The 20,012-nt window shown below is 43.0% G+C and overlaps 1 protein-coding gene across 1 annotated transcript in view; it reads right to left on the reverse strand.

Moving 5' to 3' along the window:
- The window catches only part of AKAP12 (A-kinase anchoring protein 12), a 101,577-nt gene extending 85,859 nt beyond the window's left edge, over positions 1-15,718 (reverse strand). The window contains exon 1 of the mRNA XM_057527565.1: positions 15,390-15,718. Coding sequence (XP_057383548.1) covers positions 15,390-15,557 — 168 coding nt within the window. The 5' untranslated portion in view covers positions 15,558-15,718. The remainder of the gene's footprint in view (positions 1-15,389) is intronic.
- Positions 15,719-20,012: the final 4,294 nt, after the last annotated feature.

The following is a 20,012-nucleotide window of genomic DNA, read 5'->3' on the forward strand; positions in this document are numbered from 1 at the left end:
CTGACAGTCAGTGAGAGAAGGGACTACATTTTTTAATATTTCTACACGTACCTGACCCTTAAGGCTGTGGCATTAGTTCATCCCCTACAGCTTTCACCCTTGTAATCAACCCAGAAACACACAGTAAAATAACCGTGTGAGGAGCCTCGGGCATGGGCAGAGCACACAAAACTGACACAGCAAGGCTGCCCTTCCACTCACAGAAAGTTCACGCTTTGTTTGAGAATAAGCACAGAAAGTTACACTGAGGAAAAGGGTCAATGCGTGGGTATATGAAACATGTTTCTATATGAGCTAATTTTTAAAGTAAATGCAGTATTAGTAAATGTTTACTAAGAAGCAGGAATCATTACTTTATGCCTAGATTGAGTCACTCCCACTTAAAGGGCCTAAAGCAATCTTACAAGAACATCCCTACATTGATTTTTAGGTTTTCCAAAGGAGCGACTTACTTAAAAATTTAGCTTCGTTAACAGTTCCAGGATACGGTTATTTGCTTTGATTTGCTTTGATGAGACTCAAGGAAAAAAGAAATCAGTGTGTGTCTCAGCTTCTTATCCGAAGCCAAAATAAGCCAGCTGGTCAGCTCATAGCAAAGGAATCAGAAGCTTTGGGGATTTTTTCCTTCTTCATGACCATAAAAAGCAACAAATGGGTGACATTTCCCTTTACTCTTATTTGCCAGAGGAAGAATTTGCAACTCCATTCAAGAAGGCTCTCTTTTGACCTTCCCCTGATCTTCGTTCAAGTTCACATACAGTTACAATACCTCCAGTATTCACTGCAGGAGCTGGAAAGGGTTTGAGGAACACAATAATTTACAGCATTTAACTCCACAGTAGTCCGATTGTTTTTGGCCCCAGAAAATCTGGTTAAGGGAAAGTTTCAGGACATAATGTGGCTTGTCCTAGGATGTTCAGCTCTACGTACAATTAATTAAGCGCCACAGAAACTGAGTCAAGAAAGTTATTGGACTCACTGCACAGTGAAAATAAAAACTAAACCTGGTATGCAATTACCTGGATTATCTGAACAATGAAATAAATCCAAAGTATATTCAATTTCCAAATTTTTAATCATCCTTATTGTTGCTCCCCGCAACCCCCCAAAATATATCAGGAACTCTAAACATAACTTAATGAGGATGTAAAAATATGAAATATTTCATCTCAGGATAATCTGAGGCATTTCCCAATAATGTACATTTAAAAGCTGAGATATAGTCCATATTTTTCCATTTTAATCTGAGAGTAAGAATCTCTCTACATATGGTTCATTTAAAAATTAGATATACAAATGCAATCATTTTTATATGAAAGAAATGAAAATCCATCCTCCTTGCTCCCCTCCTCCAAAAGAGAACAAATTTCCTTAGTATCTCAGAATTATTCTGTCTCAGATTCAAAATAGAAAGTTAAGTCCCCGCCTCCGCCCTAACAGATGTAGATGTAGATCCCAATTAATTATTGGCTTAACATTGCCAATTACAATAAATGTAGAAGTCACATTCTGGCATTCAAATTCTCCACGGCAGAGCCACAAGATACCTCTCCTGGCTTCTCAGTCACCACTCTCTAATTGTGCTCTCTTCACTAGCCTGGCATTTCCCAGTTGTATTTGGGTAAAGATGCATACTATATGTCTCCTTTGGGAGAAGCATAATTAATAATAACATATTAAAGGTTCTGGGACTTCCCTGGTGGTCCAGTGGTTAAGACTTTGCCTTCCAATGCAGGGGGTGTGGGTTCGATCCCTGGTCAGGGAGTTAAGAGCCCACGTGCATCATGGCCAAAAAACTAAAACATAAAACAGAAGCAATATTGTAACAAATTCAATAAAGACTTTAAAAGTGGTCCACATCAAAAAAAGCTGTAAGAAAATAAAATTAAATAAAATAAAGGTTCTGCAAAAGTCCTGCAGTTAAAAAATGAAATCTTTAACCCAACTTTTCCTAGACTATTTTTCACTCAGTATTTGTCTCAACATGATGAGGTTCTCTCTTGCCTCCTTATTTCATTATTTATTTTTATTATTTTTAAAAATTACTTAATTATTTTCTTGCCTCTTTCTCTCAAGTATCTCCACTCTTCAGCAATTCACCATAAATTCCATTTCCTCTGTCTTAGTTTGGGCTGCTATGACAAATTACCATAGACTGGACAGCCAAGACAACTAACATTTATTTCTCACAGTCCTGGAGGCTGAAAGTCCAAGATGAAGGTGCAAACTGATTTGGTTCTTAGTGAGAGTTCTCCTCCTGCTTTGGAGAGGGTATCTTTTGGGGGGTCGGGAGGGCAGCAAGCTCTCTGGTGTCTCCTCTTATAAGGGCACTAATTCCTTAATGAGGGTTCCACCCTCATGACTTAATTACCTCCCTAAGACTCCATCTCCTAATATCATCACACTGGGGATTAGAGTTTCAACATATGAATTTTGAGGGACACAAACACTCAGTCCATAGCATCCTCCATGCCACCTTTCCTGCTACCCCAGTATGTGCTCTCTCTCTTGCCTTTGAACCCTGTCATGTTAGTGCCTCTTTGTCCAGCACTCAGCTACAATTCAGGGCAAGATATGCTTTCCACAGGCTTAAGTCCACAATAAACTGTGGGCACTATGGTCACACTTAGGTAGAGTGGACTCAGCTGGTTCCCGCAGCGCTTAATCTTGGCAGCAAAGAAATACCCCCAGTTCACTTAAAAGGTACTCTCTAATTTTCCTAAGTATACTTACACATCATCTGCCTATTTCCTATTTAAAAAAATTTTATTCCAAGATTGTGCAATTAAGAGAAAATGCTTATCACATCTATGATTTTTTTTTTTAAATAAATTTACTTATTTTATTTATTTATTTTAGGCTGCATTGGGTCTTCATTGCTGCGTGCGGGCTTTCTCTAGTTGCAGAGAGTGGGGGCTACTCTTCGTTGCAGTGCACGGGCTTCTCATTGCAGTGGCTTCTCTTGTTGCAGAGCACAAGCTCTAGGCGTGGGCTTCAGTAGTTGTGGCTTGCAGGCTCAGTAGTTGTGGCTCACGGGATCTAGAGCAGAGGCTCAGTAGTGGCACACGGGATTAGTTGCTCCGCGGCATGTGGGATCTTCCCTGACCAGGGCTCGAATCCGTGTCCCCTGCATTGGCAGGCGGATTCTTAACCACTGTGCCACCAGGGAAGCCCACATCTACGGTTTTCCAGTCACTAGTCTATAGCCCTAACTCTTTTTGGTGTTGGGAGTACAGGCGCACGTGGTCAATCTGTTACTTTTAGTCCAGCCCTCCTAGAAACTAACAACTTAATTTAGCCATCTAATTTGCCTAAGACTAAAGAACCCTGAGTAAGGAATTAGCAGGGACCCAGCAATCATAAGGACTGCTTGAGAAACTTTCTCTGACAAATGTAAGGCTTTAAACCATGACCTACTTCCCTGAAGTAGAATGCATTCTTCGCATTCCTCCCTGTCCTGGAGGACTGTTTATCAGGCACAGTTCCAGAAGTGACTTGAAATCTCTGTCACTGTTGCAATTCTAGATAACATTGTAGGTCCTCTTAGCTCCATTTAGGACAAAAATCTTTTCAGCATTCAAAAGACCTTAGTGTGTCTTTAATTAATAACAAAAGAACAACCAATCTGCATTTTAATTGAAGCAAAACAAATTTCTTATATTGCAAACAAAACAGACAGATCTAACACTGCCATCAAACTGAATTTAAAGGAAACTTAAACTCCTGAAGGTTTAAAAAAAAATCAGACATAAAATCAAATCAATTTGAGTTTTGCTCCCAGTACTGTCAAGAATTTTTTGTTTAAATTTTATATACTTTTGTCAGGATTGGAGAAAAGATCTTAATAATCAGGACTGATTTAGTAAACTTTAGTGCTGACATTTTCCACTGCTTTTCAGTAACTTACTTCATATAAAACAGAGCAGAACAAGAACAAAAATTTTCACTCAAATATTTAGATTAACATTATAGGAGTCAGGAACTCATGTCTAAATATTGGTTAAACGTGTCATTTCTGAAATAATTAAGAAAAATTCGTCATAGAGAGACTGTCTAATTTGTAGCAATTTCCTGTAGATTTCAATCCTTTCTCCACCTCCCCCATCCCACCGCAGTTGGTACTGCAGTGTATATCAATTGTAAATTCAACCACATTTAAGGTTGAACTTTGCATAGCATTCAACGTTACTGGTGTGGAATAAGACTGTTTTACATACATACCCAAGTGAAGGATAATTTCAAACAAAAGTTTCTTAGAAAGCATTATGCAAGCAGTTTGTTACCTTAGTGAAAAATTATCACCCAGAACTGAAAATGTAAAAAAAAAGCTAACAACCATAACATACATCAACAATCTTGTTTTATGCATCACAACAATATGTATTTCAAAGAGTAAGGAAAACCATCAAGGACGTGATGAAGCATGGCTTCAATAAGGATGGTCAATACCTGGAGCGAGGACAGAAAATTGATCATGAAGCAGACAAAACCCAGAGCCTTATGTAATGGCTCAATTCAGTAAGAAATCATACGCTCAGACATGAAGAAAAATAGCAAACCATAAATCATCCTCCGAACGACACACCAAAGGGCATACACTGGAGATGGAAAAAATTGCGAAGAAGAAATATCTTCTTTGAAAGTGAAGATAAACCTTCGCCAAGCCACCTAGATTCTTTGCCTACAAATGGAAGAAATGCTAGTCAACCATCAGTCTCTTTCATTTTTAGGTGGACCCAGATGTGCTGGGGTAAACTAGTCACTGTTGCATGATGAAGCAGTGACCCAATGGCTGGTGGAGCCAGTGCCATCTGTTTTCGCTAGTCTCCTCTATTAATATTCACTGTTGGTTCCACCTTCTCCCCAGCCGCCACTCTCAGCTCCTTCAGTGTCATCATCTCTTACCCTGTGATATTTAATCTTTCCCTGTGCCCCCCACTCTGCAAGCCTGGATCGCTCCCAGTGCCGGTGATCTGGGCTCTGAGTAGATCACTACTTAGAGAAACGCTGTTGATCTCATGGATGCCCTCTGTCATTCCCTAGACTCTGCTGCAAACCTCTTCTTTACATTAAAAAAAAATCCCAAGCTGTTACTATCAAGTGATGTTCTCTCTTCTACAGATACTCTTGGTTTAAGCAGTTGTTTGGCACAGTTGGTTACACAGCAATAGACAACTGAAACCGACATCCTGAGGGGAACGTCCTTGTCTACTGGAGAAACTGAGGCACTCCGTATTCCAAGTCTTGAAACCTCAGTTGTTTTTGGCTGCCCCCGTGCCGAGCCTACACCCTGCACCCATCCCACCGCACGGGCTAATATCTGCCCCCCATGCTCCTAGGGGTGTCCTCTCTGCCAAGTGTGAGAGGGTCTGCCTCTTTGCTTTGTTTTTTATCGGAAGCCTTCACTTCACTGGCTCTCTGCTGCCTGTGCAGCTCTTACCATGATTGGCTGCAATTCTATTGGCATCTTCCCATTATCCTCTTACAACATTCAGCTCTTTCATATGCCCTGTACCTCCTGGCCTCCCGACTAATGGCCTTTATCTGCCTGCAACACTTGCCAAGATCTTCTTTTCTTTGTACATCAGTTATCTGGACAATTCACTGAATAGACATGTACCAACTAATGGCAATTCTTCTATTGTCTACCCAACTTGTTTGAATCTTTCTTATTGAATCTTTTCCTCTAGAGGGATCCTATACCTCACCTAGATCCTAAGGTGCTCAAGGATAATGCTGTGTGTAACTTACCTCAGAAGCATCTAGACCAGGGCCTTTCATAGGCTAAGCGGTTAGGAAATACTTGAGTGACTATTTTTAATGCATAATGTTATCACACACCAAGAAAATATATTCACTTCTGAAGACAACACAGGCTCCCCACTTTTTTATATTTATGTGTGTATAAACTTACGATAGCCACGAGACGGGGGTGAGCCCAGAGATGTAGAATATAAAAGTATTTTAAACCATGGGTCTGCCATTAGAATCGATTACATTTTTAGCCACTCTCTTAATGCTTTTAACTATGTGTACAAATAAAGAGTAGGAAAAAATTTTAAAGTAAAAAGAAATCAATAAACATATATGCATATGGAAACTCGAGTTTTAACCGGAGGGACTATTTAGTCAATGGTACTGGAACAACAGGTAACCAGTATGGAAAACGAATTAAATTTCTCCCTCTAGACAGAAAATAATCCATTTTAGTGGAATGGGAGCACTTTCACCTTTTTTTTAGCACCGAGCTCTGGGATTTCTCTCTTCCATCCCCAGTTCCTGGAGTACAGGAGCCAGTAAAGAAATGTTAATGAAATCAAGTGGTGGGGAAAGCCAGACAGCCCTCTTCCACATTTTTTTTTCTTTAATTAAAAAAAAATTGGGGCTTCCCTGGTGGCGCAGTGTGTTAAGAATCTGCCTGCCAATGCAGGGGACACGGGTTCGAGCCCTGGTCCGGGAAGATCCCACATGCCGCAGAGCAACTAAGCCCGTGCGCCACAACTACTGAGCCTGCACTCTAGAGCCCACGAGCCACAACTACTGAAGCCCGTGTGCCACAACTACTGAAGCCCGCGTGCCTAGAGCCTGTGCTCCACAACAAGAGAAGCCACCGCAATGAGAAGCCCGCGCACCGCAACGAAGAGTAGCCCCCACTCGCTGCAACTAGAGAAAGCCCGCGTGCAGCAGCAAAGACCCAATGCAGCCAAAAAAATTAAATAAATGAATAAATAAATAAATTTATTTTTAAAAAAAATTTTTTTTAGACAGCCCCCTCTTCTGATCTTCAGCTACTTGGCTAGGTGTTAAGATTTCTTCAGGGATTTTCAGACCAGCCAAAGGCCATAAACTAAGCCATCAGCTACTGTCTACTTACCCAACACAAGTGACGTTTTAAATTGATAAATGAGGGATGAGGATTAAGAGGCGGTCCGGTGGGAACGAAAAGTGAACTTTGACAAGTAGCTCCTGGCTCAGAAACGATGAGAGCATTTGATTCCACACCTATTTACCCTGAAGAGCACATTCCATTCAGAAAAAGCCTCTACTAGTAGCACACTTGGTTTCAAGACAGTGGAATAGGGACTTCTCTGGTGGCCCAGTGGTTAAGAATCCGCCTGCCAATGCAGGGGACATGGGTTCGAGTCCTGGTCCGGGAAGATCCCACATGCCGCGGAGCAACTAAGCCCATGCGCCACATCTACTGAGCCCGTGAGCCACAGCTACTGAAGCCCTCGCACCTAGAGCCCGTGCTCCGCAACAAGAGATGCCACCGCAATGAGAAGCCCGCGCACCACAACAAAGAGTAGCCGTCGCTCGCCTCAACTAGAAAAAGCCTGTGCACAGCAATGAAGACCCAGTGCAGCCAAAAATAAAAAAATAAATTAAAGACAAAAAGTAGAATAAAGGAGGGAAATTATGCAGGAGAAATGTTTCCCTTTATTTTCTCCTCTGTTGTGGGGAGGGGAAACACCTAATTCTTCTAGCATCATCTGAAACCCTCCCTCCCACCCACACAAGCACCAATGTCCATCAGTCTGTGCTGCTGTTACCTCTGAATGCCTCGCCCAGGTCTACACCCCAAACTGCTTCCTCCAGGCAATGGTGGCCTAACTAGGCAAATTAGGATCCCTGATGAGCATTAAGGCTACAGAATCTCAGACGCTGGGGTGGCCTGGGATTCTGATTGAATAATCTAGAAGGGGGACCAGTGGTGTCTTTAAAAAGCTCCCCAGGTGACTCAACTGCACAACCAGGTTTGGGAACCACAGAAAATTTAATCTCTCCAAACTCCACAATTTGCAATGTCTGCATATGATGAACAGAAGATCTGCCAATGATTTATAGTAATCTCCCCTTCTTAAAATTTGGCTTATCTCATTTACATAACATCATGAAGAAACTGTAGGGAAGATGAAAACCTTTGAACTTGAATGAATACTTGTATTAAGAGAAGCCTAACAGTGTCCGGGAAAGACCCTGTAGTTTCCAGTGCTTTGAACACCTACATTTTCCTGGGAAAACACATTTATTCCAGTTAACAGAGCCAGGCTGTCATTTGTTATGAGAAATGAGAACAGCGCCCAGGGGATGGGACTACTGTTTTCCCAGGAGGTGGATTTCTGCTGCCCGCAATCCCTGATTCCAACATTTCATGGATCAGATGTATGAAGAAATTTCTGGCAACTGGATGATTTTAGATTGTTCCCAGAGGAGAAATTTTTAAACTGATAGCTAGAGAAGTAGGTCATTGCAAAGTCAATCCAAGTAAATAAAATTAAAGACAGTTTACTAATTTGGGAAGGAAAGGGAACAATACCTCAGCCCCCTTTTTACTCTAAACTTGCTTTTTCCCAATTTTGATTAATTTCTGGAGGGAAAAAGTCTTTTAAAGTTAACTAGCAATAAAATAAACTATACCCTTTAATGCTCTGAAAGCCAGTCCAGTTCCTGATGGAGTGGTGCACAGAAAAAAAGCGTATGGTCAATATACCTGACAGGGCACCCAACTTCATAATTAAAAATGCATCGAGGAAACTGAGGTGCCAACTGAGGTACAGATTGGCAAATACTACAAAAATCTTCTATCCACTGAGGCAAGGGAAAGTGAGTGCTACTCTCCACAGAGTAGGGATGCAAAGTGGATGAATCTCTTTGGAAAGTAAATTTAGCAAGGACTATCAAAATTTTAAATGCATGTAAATCCTGTGATCCAGCAATCCCACTTCCAGAAATATATCCTAGAGATACATTCGCACACATACAAAGATGTCTGAACTAGGATATTCCCTGTGTCAATTTAATATAACAAAAGACTAGGAAAATCTAAATATAAACACAGGGGATTGGTTAAATCATTACGGTACTTCAATCCATAAATGAGAAATTTATGTAGCCAATAAGAATGAGGGTAGATCTTTATGTCCTGATATGAAAAGATATCCAAACTCTAAAGTTGCAGAATATATGTGTTATGATCTTATTTGTTGAAAGCAAAAGATAGAGCTATTCTTATTTATATACTTGCACATGCATAAAGCTTTTAAAAGAATATGCTAGAAACAACCAACATTGATTTCAAACTATTGTTAACAGTGAGTACTTTACGGGTGGGGAGGAACACGAGGCTTTCCCTTTTTACCATACTCTACAAATTAAGGATCTCAACCATTAACATTTTTATAAAAAGAAACATTAAATGAATCCTGTTTGCTATGACTTTAAATAAAAATCATTTTAAGGGCTTCCCTGGTGGTGCAGTGGTTGAGAATCTGCCTGCTAATGCAGGGGACACGGGTTCGAGCCCTAGTCTGGGAAGATCCCACATGCCGCAGAGCGGCTAGGCCCGTGAGCCACGACTACTGAGCCTGCGCGTCTGGAGCCTGTGCTTCGCAACAAAAGAGGCCACGATAGTGAGAGGCCCGCGCACCGCGATGAAGAGTGGCCCCCACTTGCCGCAACTAGAGAAAGCCCTCGCACAGAAACGAAGACCCAACATAGCAACCAATCAATCAATCAATAAAAATAAATAAATAAATCTTAAAAGCAGAAACCTACCACTTAAAAAAAAAGAATCATTTTAATAAGAGTAAGCAAGTACTGGGCTTCCCTGGTGTCGCAGCGGTTGAGAATCTGCCTGCCAATGCAGGGGACACAGGTTCGAGCCCTGGTCTGGGAAGATCCCACATGCCGCGGAGCAACTGGGCCCGTGAGCCACAACCACTGAGCCTGCGCGTCTGGAGCCTGTGCTCCGCAACAGGAGAGGCCGCCATAGTGAGAGGCCCGCGCACCGCGATGAAGAGTGGCCCGCACTTGCTGCAACTAGAGAAAGCCCTCGCACAGAAACGAAGACCCGACACAGCCAAAAATAAATATAAAGAAATAAAAATTAAAAAAAAAAAAAAAAGAGTAAGCAAGTACTTTTGATCATCTTTTTATAAAGCCTTTATTATTCAAGAATGATGATGTCAGATCTACAGTCAGATTTAAATAAGTAAACTTAATTATTCACGATAAGAAATAAAAATGTATATATAATCAAAATTATTACAGATTAATATCTTCACCTTAATCCTTTTATTAGATGTACTAACAAGTAAGAACATAGGTATAAAACCCATACCCATTCTCTAATAAGGTGCTAACTTGCAGGAAAATAGCCCAAAATCTAAACAGACAAGACAAATAATTATAATTATAGATTTTTAAATAATTTATTGAAAATAAGCTTGCTGGGCTTCCCTGGTGGCACAGTGGTTAAGAATCCACCTGCCAATGCAGGGGATACCGGTTCGAGCCCTGGTCCGGCAAGATCCCACACACTGCGGAGCAACTAAGCCCGAGCGCCACAACTACGGAGCCTGCACTCTAGAGCCCGTGAGCCACAACTACTGAGCCCGCATGCCACAACTACTGAAGCCCGCGCGCCTAGAGCCCATGCTCTGCAACAAGAGAAGCCACCACAATGAGAAGCACGCCCACCACAAGGAAGAGTAGCCCCGCTCGCCGCAGCTAAAGAAAGCCTGCATGCAGCAACGAAGACCCAATGCAGCCAAAAATAAATGTAAATAAATTTTTTAAAAAAGAAAGCTTGCCTATTTACAAGATATAATGCATCTCCCTCCCAAACCCAGCTTTTTCCATATTTTTCTATTATTTTAAAATGAAACTTCTTCTAAACTATAATTTTTTAGGTTATAAGAGAACTAAGAATTGGCTTCAAGGATTTTTAGTTTTATATTTTTCATGTGATAAAAGTACTGATATATTTTTCTCACAACGCTAAGTGCTGTAAATTCTAATTTCTCACTTCATGAATGACTACAGCATTAAAAATTATAGAGGCCAAGGACGAGCACCATTTAGCTGGATTTTCTTTTCATTGGTATTCCTGTAACACTGAATAGGTGTTAAAACTGGTAAAGAAAAAGAAACCATTCCTTAGTACCTTTTATTTTATTTTTCTTTCATTTTTTAAAAAACATTTATTTATTTATTTGGCTGTGTAGGGTCCTAGTTGCGGCACGTGGGCTCTTTGTTGTGGTGCGAGGGCTTCTCTCTAGTTGTGGCACGCGGGCTCCAGAGCACGCGGGCTCAGTAGTTGCAGTGCGTGGGCTTAGTTGCCCTGCAGCATGTGGGATCTTGGTTCTCCAACCAGGGATCGAACTCGCGTCCCCTGCATTGGAAGGTGGATTCTTAACCACTGGACCACCAGGGAAGTCCCCTTTGTACCTTTTAAAACAAAACATTTTATTTATTATCCTGTAAGATACCAAGCTGGAATCATCCTTTTAATGTAGTGTAAAGCTATCCCGGCACAGAGATTAGTCAAAGCACAGCGAATTCAAAGAGGATGCACATTTGGGGCCTGTTCCTCATCAAGGGAAGTATTTTAAGTGTAAATCTTCACTGATCTCACAAATCTAAGAGCTTAAAAGGCTATAATGGATTAAAGGGAAGGCACTGCAGTCCCCACAGGCTATCCTAAACGACCATCTTCACACCCACAGCTCCAATTTCTAGACTGTGTTCTAATCAGAAAGTAGTACCTCTTATAATCTGAGGGAAATGCACATGAATACAGGTAGCCACACACACAAAAACCCACTCTGTTAACATATAGTTCTCTCGAAATCATCTTAAATTCTGGCCCTCCTAGTGTAAAACTGGTGACAATCACATTACAGCCATCTCCATTCCCATTCTGTAAACACAGGGTAAGTGGGAAACAGCACATACCTTGTGCTGGGAGAGGAATTATGAAATGCAGCTGGCCAAATCAATTGTCTGGTTTTTTTTTAATTTTTAATTTTATTTTATTTATTTATGGCTGTGTTGGGTCTTCGTTTCTGTGCGAAGGCTTTCTCTAGTTGTGGCAAGCGGGGGCCACTCTTCATCGTGGTGCGCGGGCCTCTCACTATGGCGGCCTCTCTTGTTGCGGAGCACAGGCTCCAGACGCGCAGGCTCAGTAGTTGTGGCTCACGGGCCCAGTTGCTCCGCGGCACGTGGGATCTTCCCAGACCAGGGCTCGAACCCGTGTCCCCTGCATTGGCAGGCAGATTCTCAACCACTGCGCCACCAGGGAAGCGCCAATTGTCTGTTTTAATGCACAAAAGGTAAGGGCGTCCTTAACTTTATTAATCGGGCCAGTGGATTCTTCTATTTGAATCCATCTATTTGAGTCGCAGCTCTTGTAACCAAATGGAATCACAGCTTGAAAGACTGACAAGGGTCCCAGTCTCCCCACCTGCCGGGAACCTAGGCCTCACACTGTTGCAACTGAGAACTGTTCCATTTCTAGCTCTGAGTCACTGAACAGAAAAGACAGAAAGGCTAATTTAGAGGATTGTGATGGTCCAGATTTAGCCTGAAGCTTGGCTCCAGAAATCAAGATTTGCCAGAGATATGGAAGTTTGTCACTGGCCACCCCACCCTACACTGCTACCTGAGTGAAAACAGGCTTTTCATCTTTTAAAAGCAGATGACTTCAAATGTTTAAAAGCAGATGATTGAGGAATACCATGAGGCTTTGTTTACCACCTGTGTTCAGGTGGTCTAATCTTCCTGCACCCTGCAGTGGCCAAAATGGCAAACTCTCAAAATTAAGCCTGGAAAATAACCGATCAAGCCATTTCCCCTCAGAATTAACATACAAAGATTGCAAAAGATTGACTGGAAGATAAGACTCCTTCCATTTCCATTAAAATACATCACAGATAAAACCAGGACTTGTCTCAGTGCATCTAAACATGAGGCTTCAGTAATCAAGTTTTACCTATGGGGAAAAAAAATCTGCTAACAGCCTTTAATTAATGATCAGCATTCTACTGGGGGAGGAGGGAAGCATTAGTCTAAACCTCCCCAAATGTCCACAGACCCAATCAAAAAAGCTCAAGATGTAATTCATCACTAATCCAATGTAGGAAGCGGTCTCATCTGAGACACTTGCATTTATAATGCATTTGTCTATTTGAGATTAAAGGCAATTTGAAACTGCAACGGTAACAAGCCATTCTAAAGAAACAGAAATCAGAGTCCCCAAATCTTAGTTTTTTGCTAGATATTCACCTGGTCTGTGAATAACCAGACTCACTTTGACTTAGTCACTATCTGATAAGTGACACAGATCATGATGATGAGAAAGTCAAAGAACAAGTAGATGGGCCAAGGTATTCCCCAACTTGACAGTCTCCAATCAAAATCAGGGAGCCAGCATCATCCTACCGGCCAGCCACACACGTCACACATGGGGCAACACCTGTTATGAGCCAAACCAGATATGGTCCCTGCCCTTGTGGAGCATTCAAAACAGCCAGAAGAACACAAGTCACTAAACCCACAAATATGGAAACTGCTGGAAAGAAGGGTCCATGGTGCTATGGGAACCCAGAATGGCAGATGAGATTACTCAGAGGTCAAGAACTGGGGCTGAACAGGGCAAAGAGGGGAGGCAAAAGCTATGTGCTGAATCATTCTTAATTAGACCATCCTTTTGAAAAGACTTAGGTCTTCAAAACCTGAGTAATAAATTTTGCTAGTTGAAATGAAAAACTACACATTTTCTAAGGATACATGTAAGTTTATTGATTTGTCTCCAAATTGATAACTGGGCCGTATGCCAAAAAGTTCAATGATATTCTGGATGTCATTTAGGTAATTTTTTAAAGGAGGTCATCTGGCTGTTTCAAGATGGTGGTGACTAAGAAAAAGGGAGGATAAGGTTATGGAAGAAAGATAAAGAGAACAGAAAGGAAGGAATATTTTAAATGAACACACTGAAGTTATTGAGAAGGGAATAAGTACCATATCTCAGTGTGATTAAGACCTGAAGGACTGGTAAAAGCCAAGGAAAAAAATGTTCCCCAACTGCAAGCTTTTAGCAACTACACCTTAAAATTACTTTCATTATTACCGGACTCTAAATACTGGTTATACAGCCATTTTGACAGTAGTTGGCATCAAAAAGTGATGTACAGTAAATATTAAAACCTAACTGAGATCTCAAAAGGATAAAGTACATTTCTTAGGCATCTCTTAGAAAATCTAGACATTCCAGGCACAGTTGGTACTTGTCAGCATCTACAGCTCTAGGGATCGTGGGTTTTACAAGTAGTTATGTTAACGACTAGAGGCAATCTAGCTAAGAGCAGTCTCTCAGCTCAAACTAAACTAGGACAGCGAAAAGGTCAAGGCGATTAGGTCATATAATTGTGTGATTTTTACCTAGATTTCAGGGTTGTTGTTTTTTTCCCCCCGCACTGTAAACATCTATACTTCCTGAGATAACTCCTAAAGGTCCTCATGTACTCTGTATATCCACAAATTTGACACAAGGGGTTTTCTTTTTTCCTTTTAAGTATTAAATATGGTTATCCACATCTTCTATAAAAATATCACAAAAAGGGTTGGGTGAAGCCTGGCTAATGAACATACATGCTGGAAAATAGATCTAAAAGACAACGATCTGAACAAGTCACAATCTTGGCGACTGTAGTCGCCAAGAACAAATATTTCAGCCTCGAAGACTGAGACTATAAAATGCAAAATGTCTAGGAGGTTCAGCACTGCCTCCAGAGACCAGAGTAGAGGGAATGCTGGCTTACGCCTCTGACCGCATCCTTTGAGAACTTCTAACTACTCCTCCAGTATTTGTTTATCCAACTGAGTGCAATGAACTGAGCGAAAAGGAGGACGCCGCCGTGTTTGCGAAACCTGTCATTCCTTCTGGAAATGCAGCGTCGGCTCAGATTTTCTCTGGCTCCGAGCGAGCTACACCCCAGGCTTTCTCTGCATCAGGAAGGCGGTGTCTGCTCGAGCCGCTGCCGCAGGAGGACTGGGTACCAAACCCGGGTCGCTCCAGACACAGCTGGTATCACGGACAGTGCGCTGCGGGGAACCCACGGGTGGAGGGCTCGCCAGGCTGCAACACGCGTCAGGGCCCAACAGCGGACTTTCCGCTGGGGGAGGTAGGAGGGCGGGGGCTCGACACGCTCGGCTCGGGGGTCAGTCCTCCGCGGACTCCCGCAAGCAGCTCGCCGGTACCGGGCTGGGTCGCTCCACCGGAAGAGCGTGGAGAAAGGCTCAGTTAGCGGCGGGCAGCCGGCGGATTTTATTACTGCGGATGGCGCAGTCGCCACCCCTGGAGACCCACTACAAAGATGCAAGCCCCCCGCCGCGCTCGCCGCTGCTGTGGTCCCGCCCCGGCGCTAAAGACCCTGAAAAGCCTAGAAAGAGGGATTTATGCTCCCGAGTTTGCAGAAAGGCTGGACTGGCCGGGAAGTTATCGCAGGCGGAGATCAAGGGACGCCCCCCAACACACACACACACACACACACACACACACACACCCCACCCTCCGCCTCCCCGGGGCAGGTGGCCCGGCGCGCCGGTACCTTGGTGGTGGGGTCCGCAGCGGCGATGGTCGCGTCCGCCGACGATCCGGGCGCCGCCTCCGCCGCAGAGCCTCCGCCGCTGGGCTCGGGCTCGGGCTCGGCCGGCGTCGCGCTCCCCGCCTCCGGCTGCTCCGGGCTCCTCTGTTCGGTGGAGCTCCCGGCGCCCATGGCTTGTCTGCGGTTCTCCCGCGCCCAGCAGCCGGGTTACGCCTTCCCCAAATAGCAGGGACGCGGAGAAGAGCCAGGAGCCGTGCACCCGCGAGGTCCCAGGAGCGCCTTCCTCTCCCGTCGTCCTCCTCCGAACCCGCCCAGACAGCGAATGAAGGAGACGCGCTCGCTGCAAACTCCTTAAAAGAAAAAAAAAAAGCCACCTCTTCGCCTCCTCCTCCTCCCCCTTGTTTTCCCCTCGCTTCATCACATGAGCACAGCCCCAGACACGCCTTGCAGCATCTCCTGCTAGGCTGCTAGGACCCGAGGAGCGGCCAGAGCCTCGAGCCAAGGGCCAGGCGAGCAGCCCACCGCGACCCCCAGGACGCCTCCCGTTCCTGTACGGGGACAGGAGCTGGGGGACCACCACCCAGGGCTGCCTCCCCGAAGGGGAGGGGAGGACGAGAAAGAGGGGAGGGCAGAAAGCCCCCCGAGGAGATCGGATTCCCTGGGGGTTTATTAAATGATTGATGACCCGAGGCAGGACTTCTGCTGCAGCCCACTTTCAGCTGGCCCAGAAGCGAACCCAGATCCCCGTTTGCTTGCCTTCAGAGTGTTTGCTTCCTCCCCATTAGCAGGAGAAAGGCAAGCGCTCCTGGGCTCCTCCGGAGTCTGACCATATTAGGACACCTCACGTGGCAGGAGCTGGGAACCAAGAGGTTAATACAGTCAGACCACGGATGAGGTGGCCCGGCGGCCCCACGCTCTCCTATCACCCGGAACAAGTGATATCAGGCGATGCCGTGGGCAACACCGACTGCCCTCCTTCCCCGGGGAATCTGGGGAATTGAGACTGTTACTGGAAATGTGCCTGTCCTTAAGGGCCTGATGCTGGCGGTCCAGGCCACCTCTCCCTCACGCCACCGCTGATACAGGATGACATGGATCTGCTCGTTTGCTGTCAGTATTTCTCCATTGATAAGGGCTTTCAATAATAACTGCCTAAGTGGCTTGCATTCTGTCCCTTCATACTCTTGAATATAATACTTGTCATATGAACATAGCAGGCAGTCAATATATATTTGAACTAAATTAAAATGTTAGCTGAATTATCTGGGACGTAAGCAGGAAGGTAGTGGGGCTGAAAAAAAAATTATCCCAGTTTCAACCGACAACTAGGCGCCTTAGTTTTCACAAACAGTAGCTCATTAAAAATGAAGAAACTTTTGGAATATTGCCACTAGATACCAGATAAATATCCCATACCCAGATTTAGGACAATCTAGTAGAGAATTGATGTAAACAATAGTTCAGCACCAGGATGTTTGTGCCTAATTAATTGCATGTAGTAAAATGGCTCCTTGGGAACCATAGGTTAGTTATCCAGCAAAAAATTTTTCTGAATTTGTCATTTTTATTTGAAAGGAGTACAGAATGGCCACCTTCTCTGGAATCTATCCCTTAAGAAGCAGTATATTTGGAAAATGGTTGGTTTTCCGAAGTTTTAAGCATTTCACCCATTTTGACTTAAATATTTAGGAAACATTTGAGTACTTACTCAGTACCAGACATTGTGAATGCACTTTGTGTGTATAATCCCATTTCATCCTTACAGCAATACTGCGATGCTGGTCCTATTGTTCTCATTTTACCAATGGAGTGGGGGAAAGTAGGCCCGGAGAGGTTAAGTCAGGCCTTCAAGGCTTCAGAGCTGGTACATGGAAGACAGATTCCACCCTGGCCAACCACTGGCCAACATTTCACTCCCCTTCTGTGGGAAGCTTGGAATGTGTTCTCTCTTCTTCTCAGGGATGTCAGTGAAAAGTGGCATTTAGACCTCACCTGGGATGTTAAGAGCAAAAAACGCTGTTAAAACCTATTTGAGAATGAGTAACCTCAGCACATATGAAAATGTACCATTAAGTAGTACAAATACTTGCAAAATTCCCCATTCTGTGAGATTATATTTATTCAGTTCTTGGGAAATTCTTAAAGCTTTTCACATCACACTAGCCTTTCAATTTTCAGAAGAGATTGCAAGGTCAAAGATTTCAAGCTGGCAGTGTATACCCGCATTTTGAGGAAGACAGTGCCAATGTCTGATTAGATTAGCAATTGCTTGCTTTGTGTTTATTTTTCAGTGTGAAATGCTCAGATTCTTACTTTTTAATTGCAAAATCTTACTTTAAGAAATGTGCATGTGGGCTTCCGTGGTGGCGCAGTGGTTAAGAATATGCTTGCCAATGCAGGGGACACGGGTTCGAGCCCTGGTCCGGGAAGATCCCACGTGCCGCGGAGCAACTAAGCCCATGCACCACAACTACTGAGCCTGAGCTCTAGAGCCCACATGCCACAACTACTGAAGCCCGTGCACCTAGAGCCCTGCTCGGCAACAGGAGAAACCACGGAAATGAGAAGCCCGCACACCACAACAAAGAGTAGCCCCTGCTCGCTGCAACTAGAGAAAGCCTGCACGCAGCAATGAAGACCCAATGCAGCCAAAAATAAAGTAAATTAAAAATAAATTAAAAAAAAAAAAAAGAAATGTGCATGTTCTAGCACTCCCTATTCTTCCTGAAACAGCACCATGATAAGGAGGTATTAAGGATAACGGGCTGCTTTGTAGATTCACACAAACACACACATTAAGTATCTTTGATTTTTAGACTGACCAAAGAATCATTTCCATTTTACTCAGAGACTGTGGAATTACTCTTTGTTATTTTTTTTAAGATGCTTCATTCTTTTTTTAAAAAATTTCTTCATCAGATCATGCATTCAGCTTTGTTTTGTTTTTTTAAAATTTTTATTGAAATATAGTTGATTTACAATGTTGTGATATGTTAGTTTCAGATGTACAGCAAAGTGATTCAGATATGTATATATATACCTTTTTAGATTCTTTTCCATTGTAAGTTATTACAAGATTTTTAAAAAAATAAGTTCATTTATTTATTTTTGGCTGCATTGGGTCTTCGTTGCTGTGTGCGGGCTCCTCATTGTGGTGGCTTCTCTTGTTGCGGAGCACGGGCTTCAGTAGTTGTTGCTCATGAGCTCAGTTGCTCCGTGGCATGTGGGATCTTCCCGGACCAGGGCTTGAACCCATGTCCCCTGTATTGGCAGGCGAATTCTTAACCACTGTACCACCAGGGAAGCCCAGCCAAGGTTTTCTTTTCCAGAGTTTTGGAGACACCTTCAGAATTGCTTGCAGCAATGTCAGCGATGGAGAGGAAGGCAGCTGTTCTCTGTTTTCCACTACTCAGTCCAAGGCTGTCAGTTACCCCGATTTCTCACCAGCAGCCCTTTCTCCTCCAAACAGCAGGACGCAGGTGTCCCCGCACATCTTCTCCCATGGGGTAGTTGGTGGTAGAGTCGTTTCCCTGAGAGAGTTAATGCTCTCATAAAAACAGTTTGAGATTTCTCAAAAACAAATACACGTTGCCCATATAGCAGGCTGAACTTGTATGTCTAATGCTTACTTCTCCAGAAAGGCAGGTCACATGAGATTTGCCAATAAAATTTAGAGTCATAGCTGGGCATCTTGTGCATACAAAGCATTTTCAAATATGTTTGAAAATAATTCACAGATGTTAATACAACCCCTTGAAAGCACAATAATAACTATAGTGATTAAAACAGAATTTAAAACCAACACTCTATCCCCCGGATTCATTCTCTCGATACAAAGCCTTCAGACAATTTCACTTAAAACTGGCAACTCTTCACCCTTGAAACTACCACTTATCACTTGTTTTCCCTAAAAGTCCACTTTTTTTCTGAAGCAATTACTTACATAAAGTTATCTAAGAGCCCAACTCTTACTCTCCTCTCCTGTATTTGCTGATTATTAACTAGAACACTAGAAAAATTAACAACTTTATTCAATTCATGAGTAGCTAATAATCCAATATTTGTATAGAAACTACAGAAAAAGTTCAACATACAGATTAAGTTCAAAGGTCAACTTCCTGTAAATATACATTATGTATATAGGCAAATGTTATTCTTCTAACTTTTAAGGAATGTATTGCTTTGGGTTTAAGTATAAAGCCTGCTATTCATATATCTGTTTCATTTACCAAGATTTAAAATTGGCTCCTGACTCAAATCTAAGATTACTCTAAAGTAACAAAGCGAGGGAGCCGTGAGTTGAGGGTTGCGGAGGTGGGGTGTTGGAAGGGGACAGTTAATTCTTTAATTCATGTCATTTACATATACATATACCTTTGTTCCCCCTCCAGCCACTGTGGAAGTCTTTCTAGAAGCAATTATTTACAGAGAACTGATTTAACATAGCTCCCACCACTTTGTTCAAAATGTGTCTAAATGTAAACAAATAAACAAATAAATGAATACTATTGAAATGTAGTCCCCAGTAAGCCCATATAGCTTTGGCTTCTCATTTTTCTCGAGTTGGGCTGCTCTCCACCTATTATGGAGTGACTAGAACGCAGATACAGTAAATGATTTGCCCAA

This window comes from Balaenoptera acutorostrata, chromosome 14 (assembly GCF_949987535.1).
Source record: "Balaenoptera acutorostrata chromosome 14, mBalAcu1.1, whole genome shotgun sequence".
Classification (NCBI taxonomy): Eukaryota; Metazoa; Chordata; class Mammalia; order Artiodactyla; family Balaenopteridae; genus Balaenoptera; species Balaenoptera acutorostrata.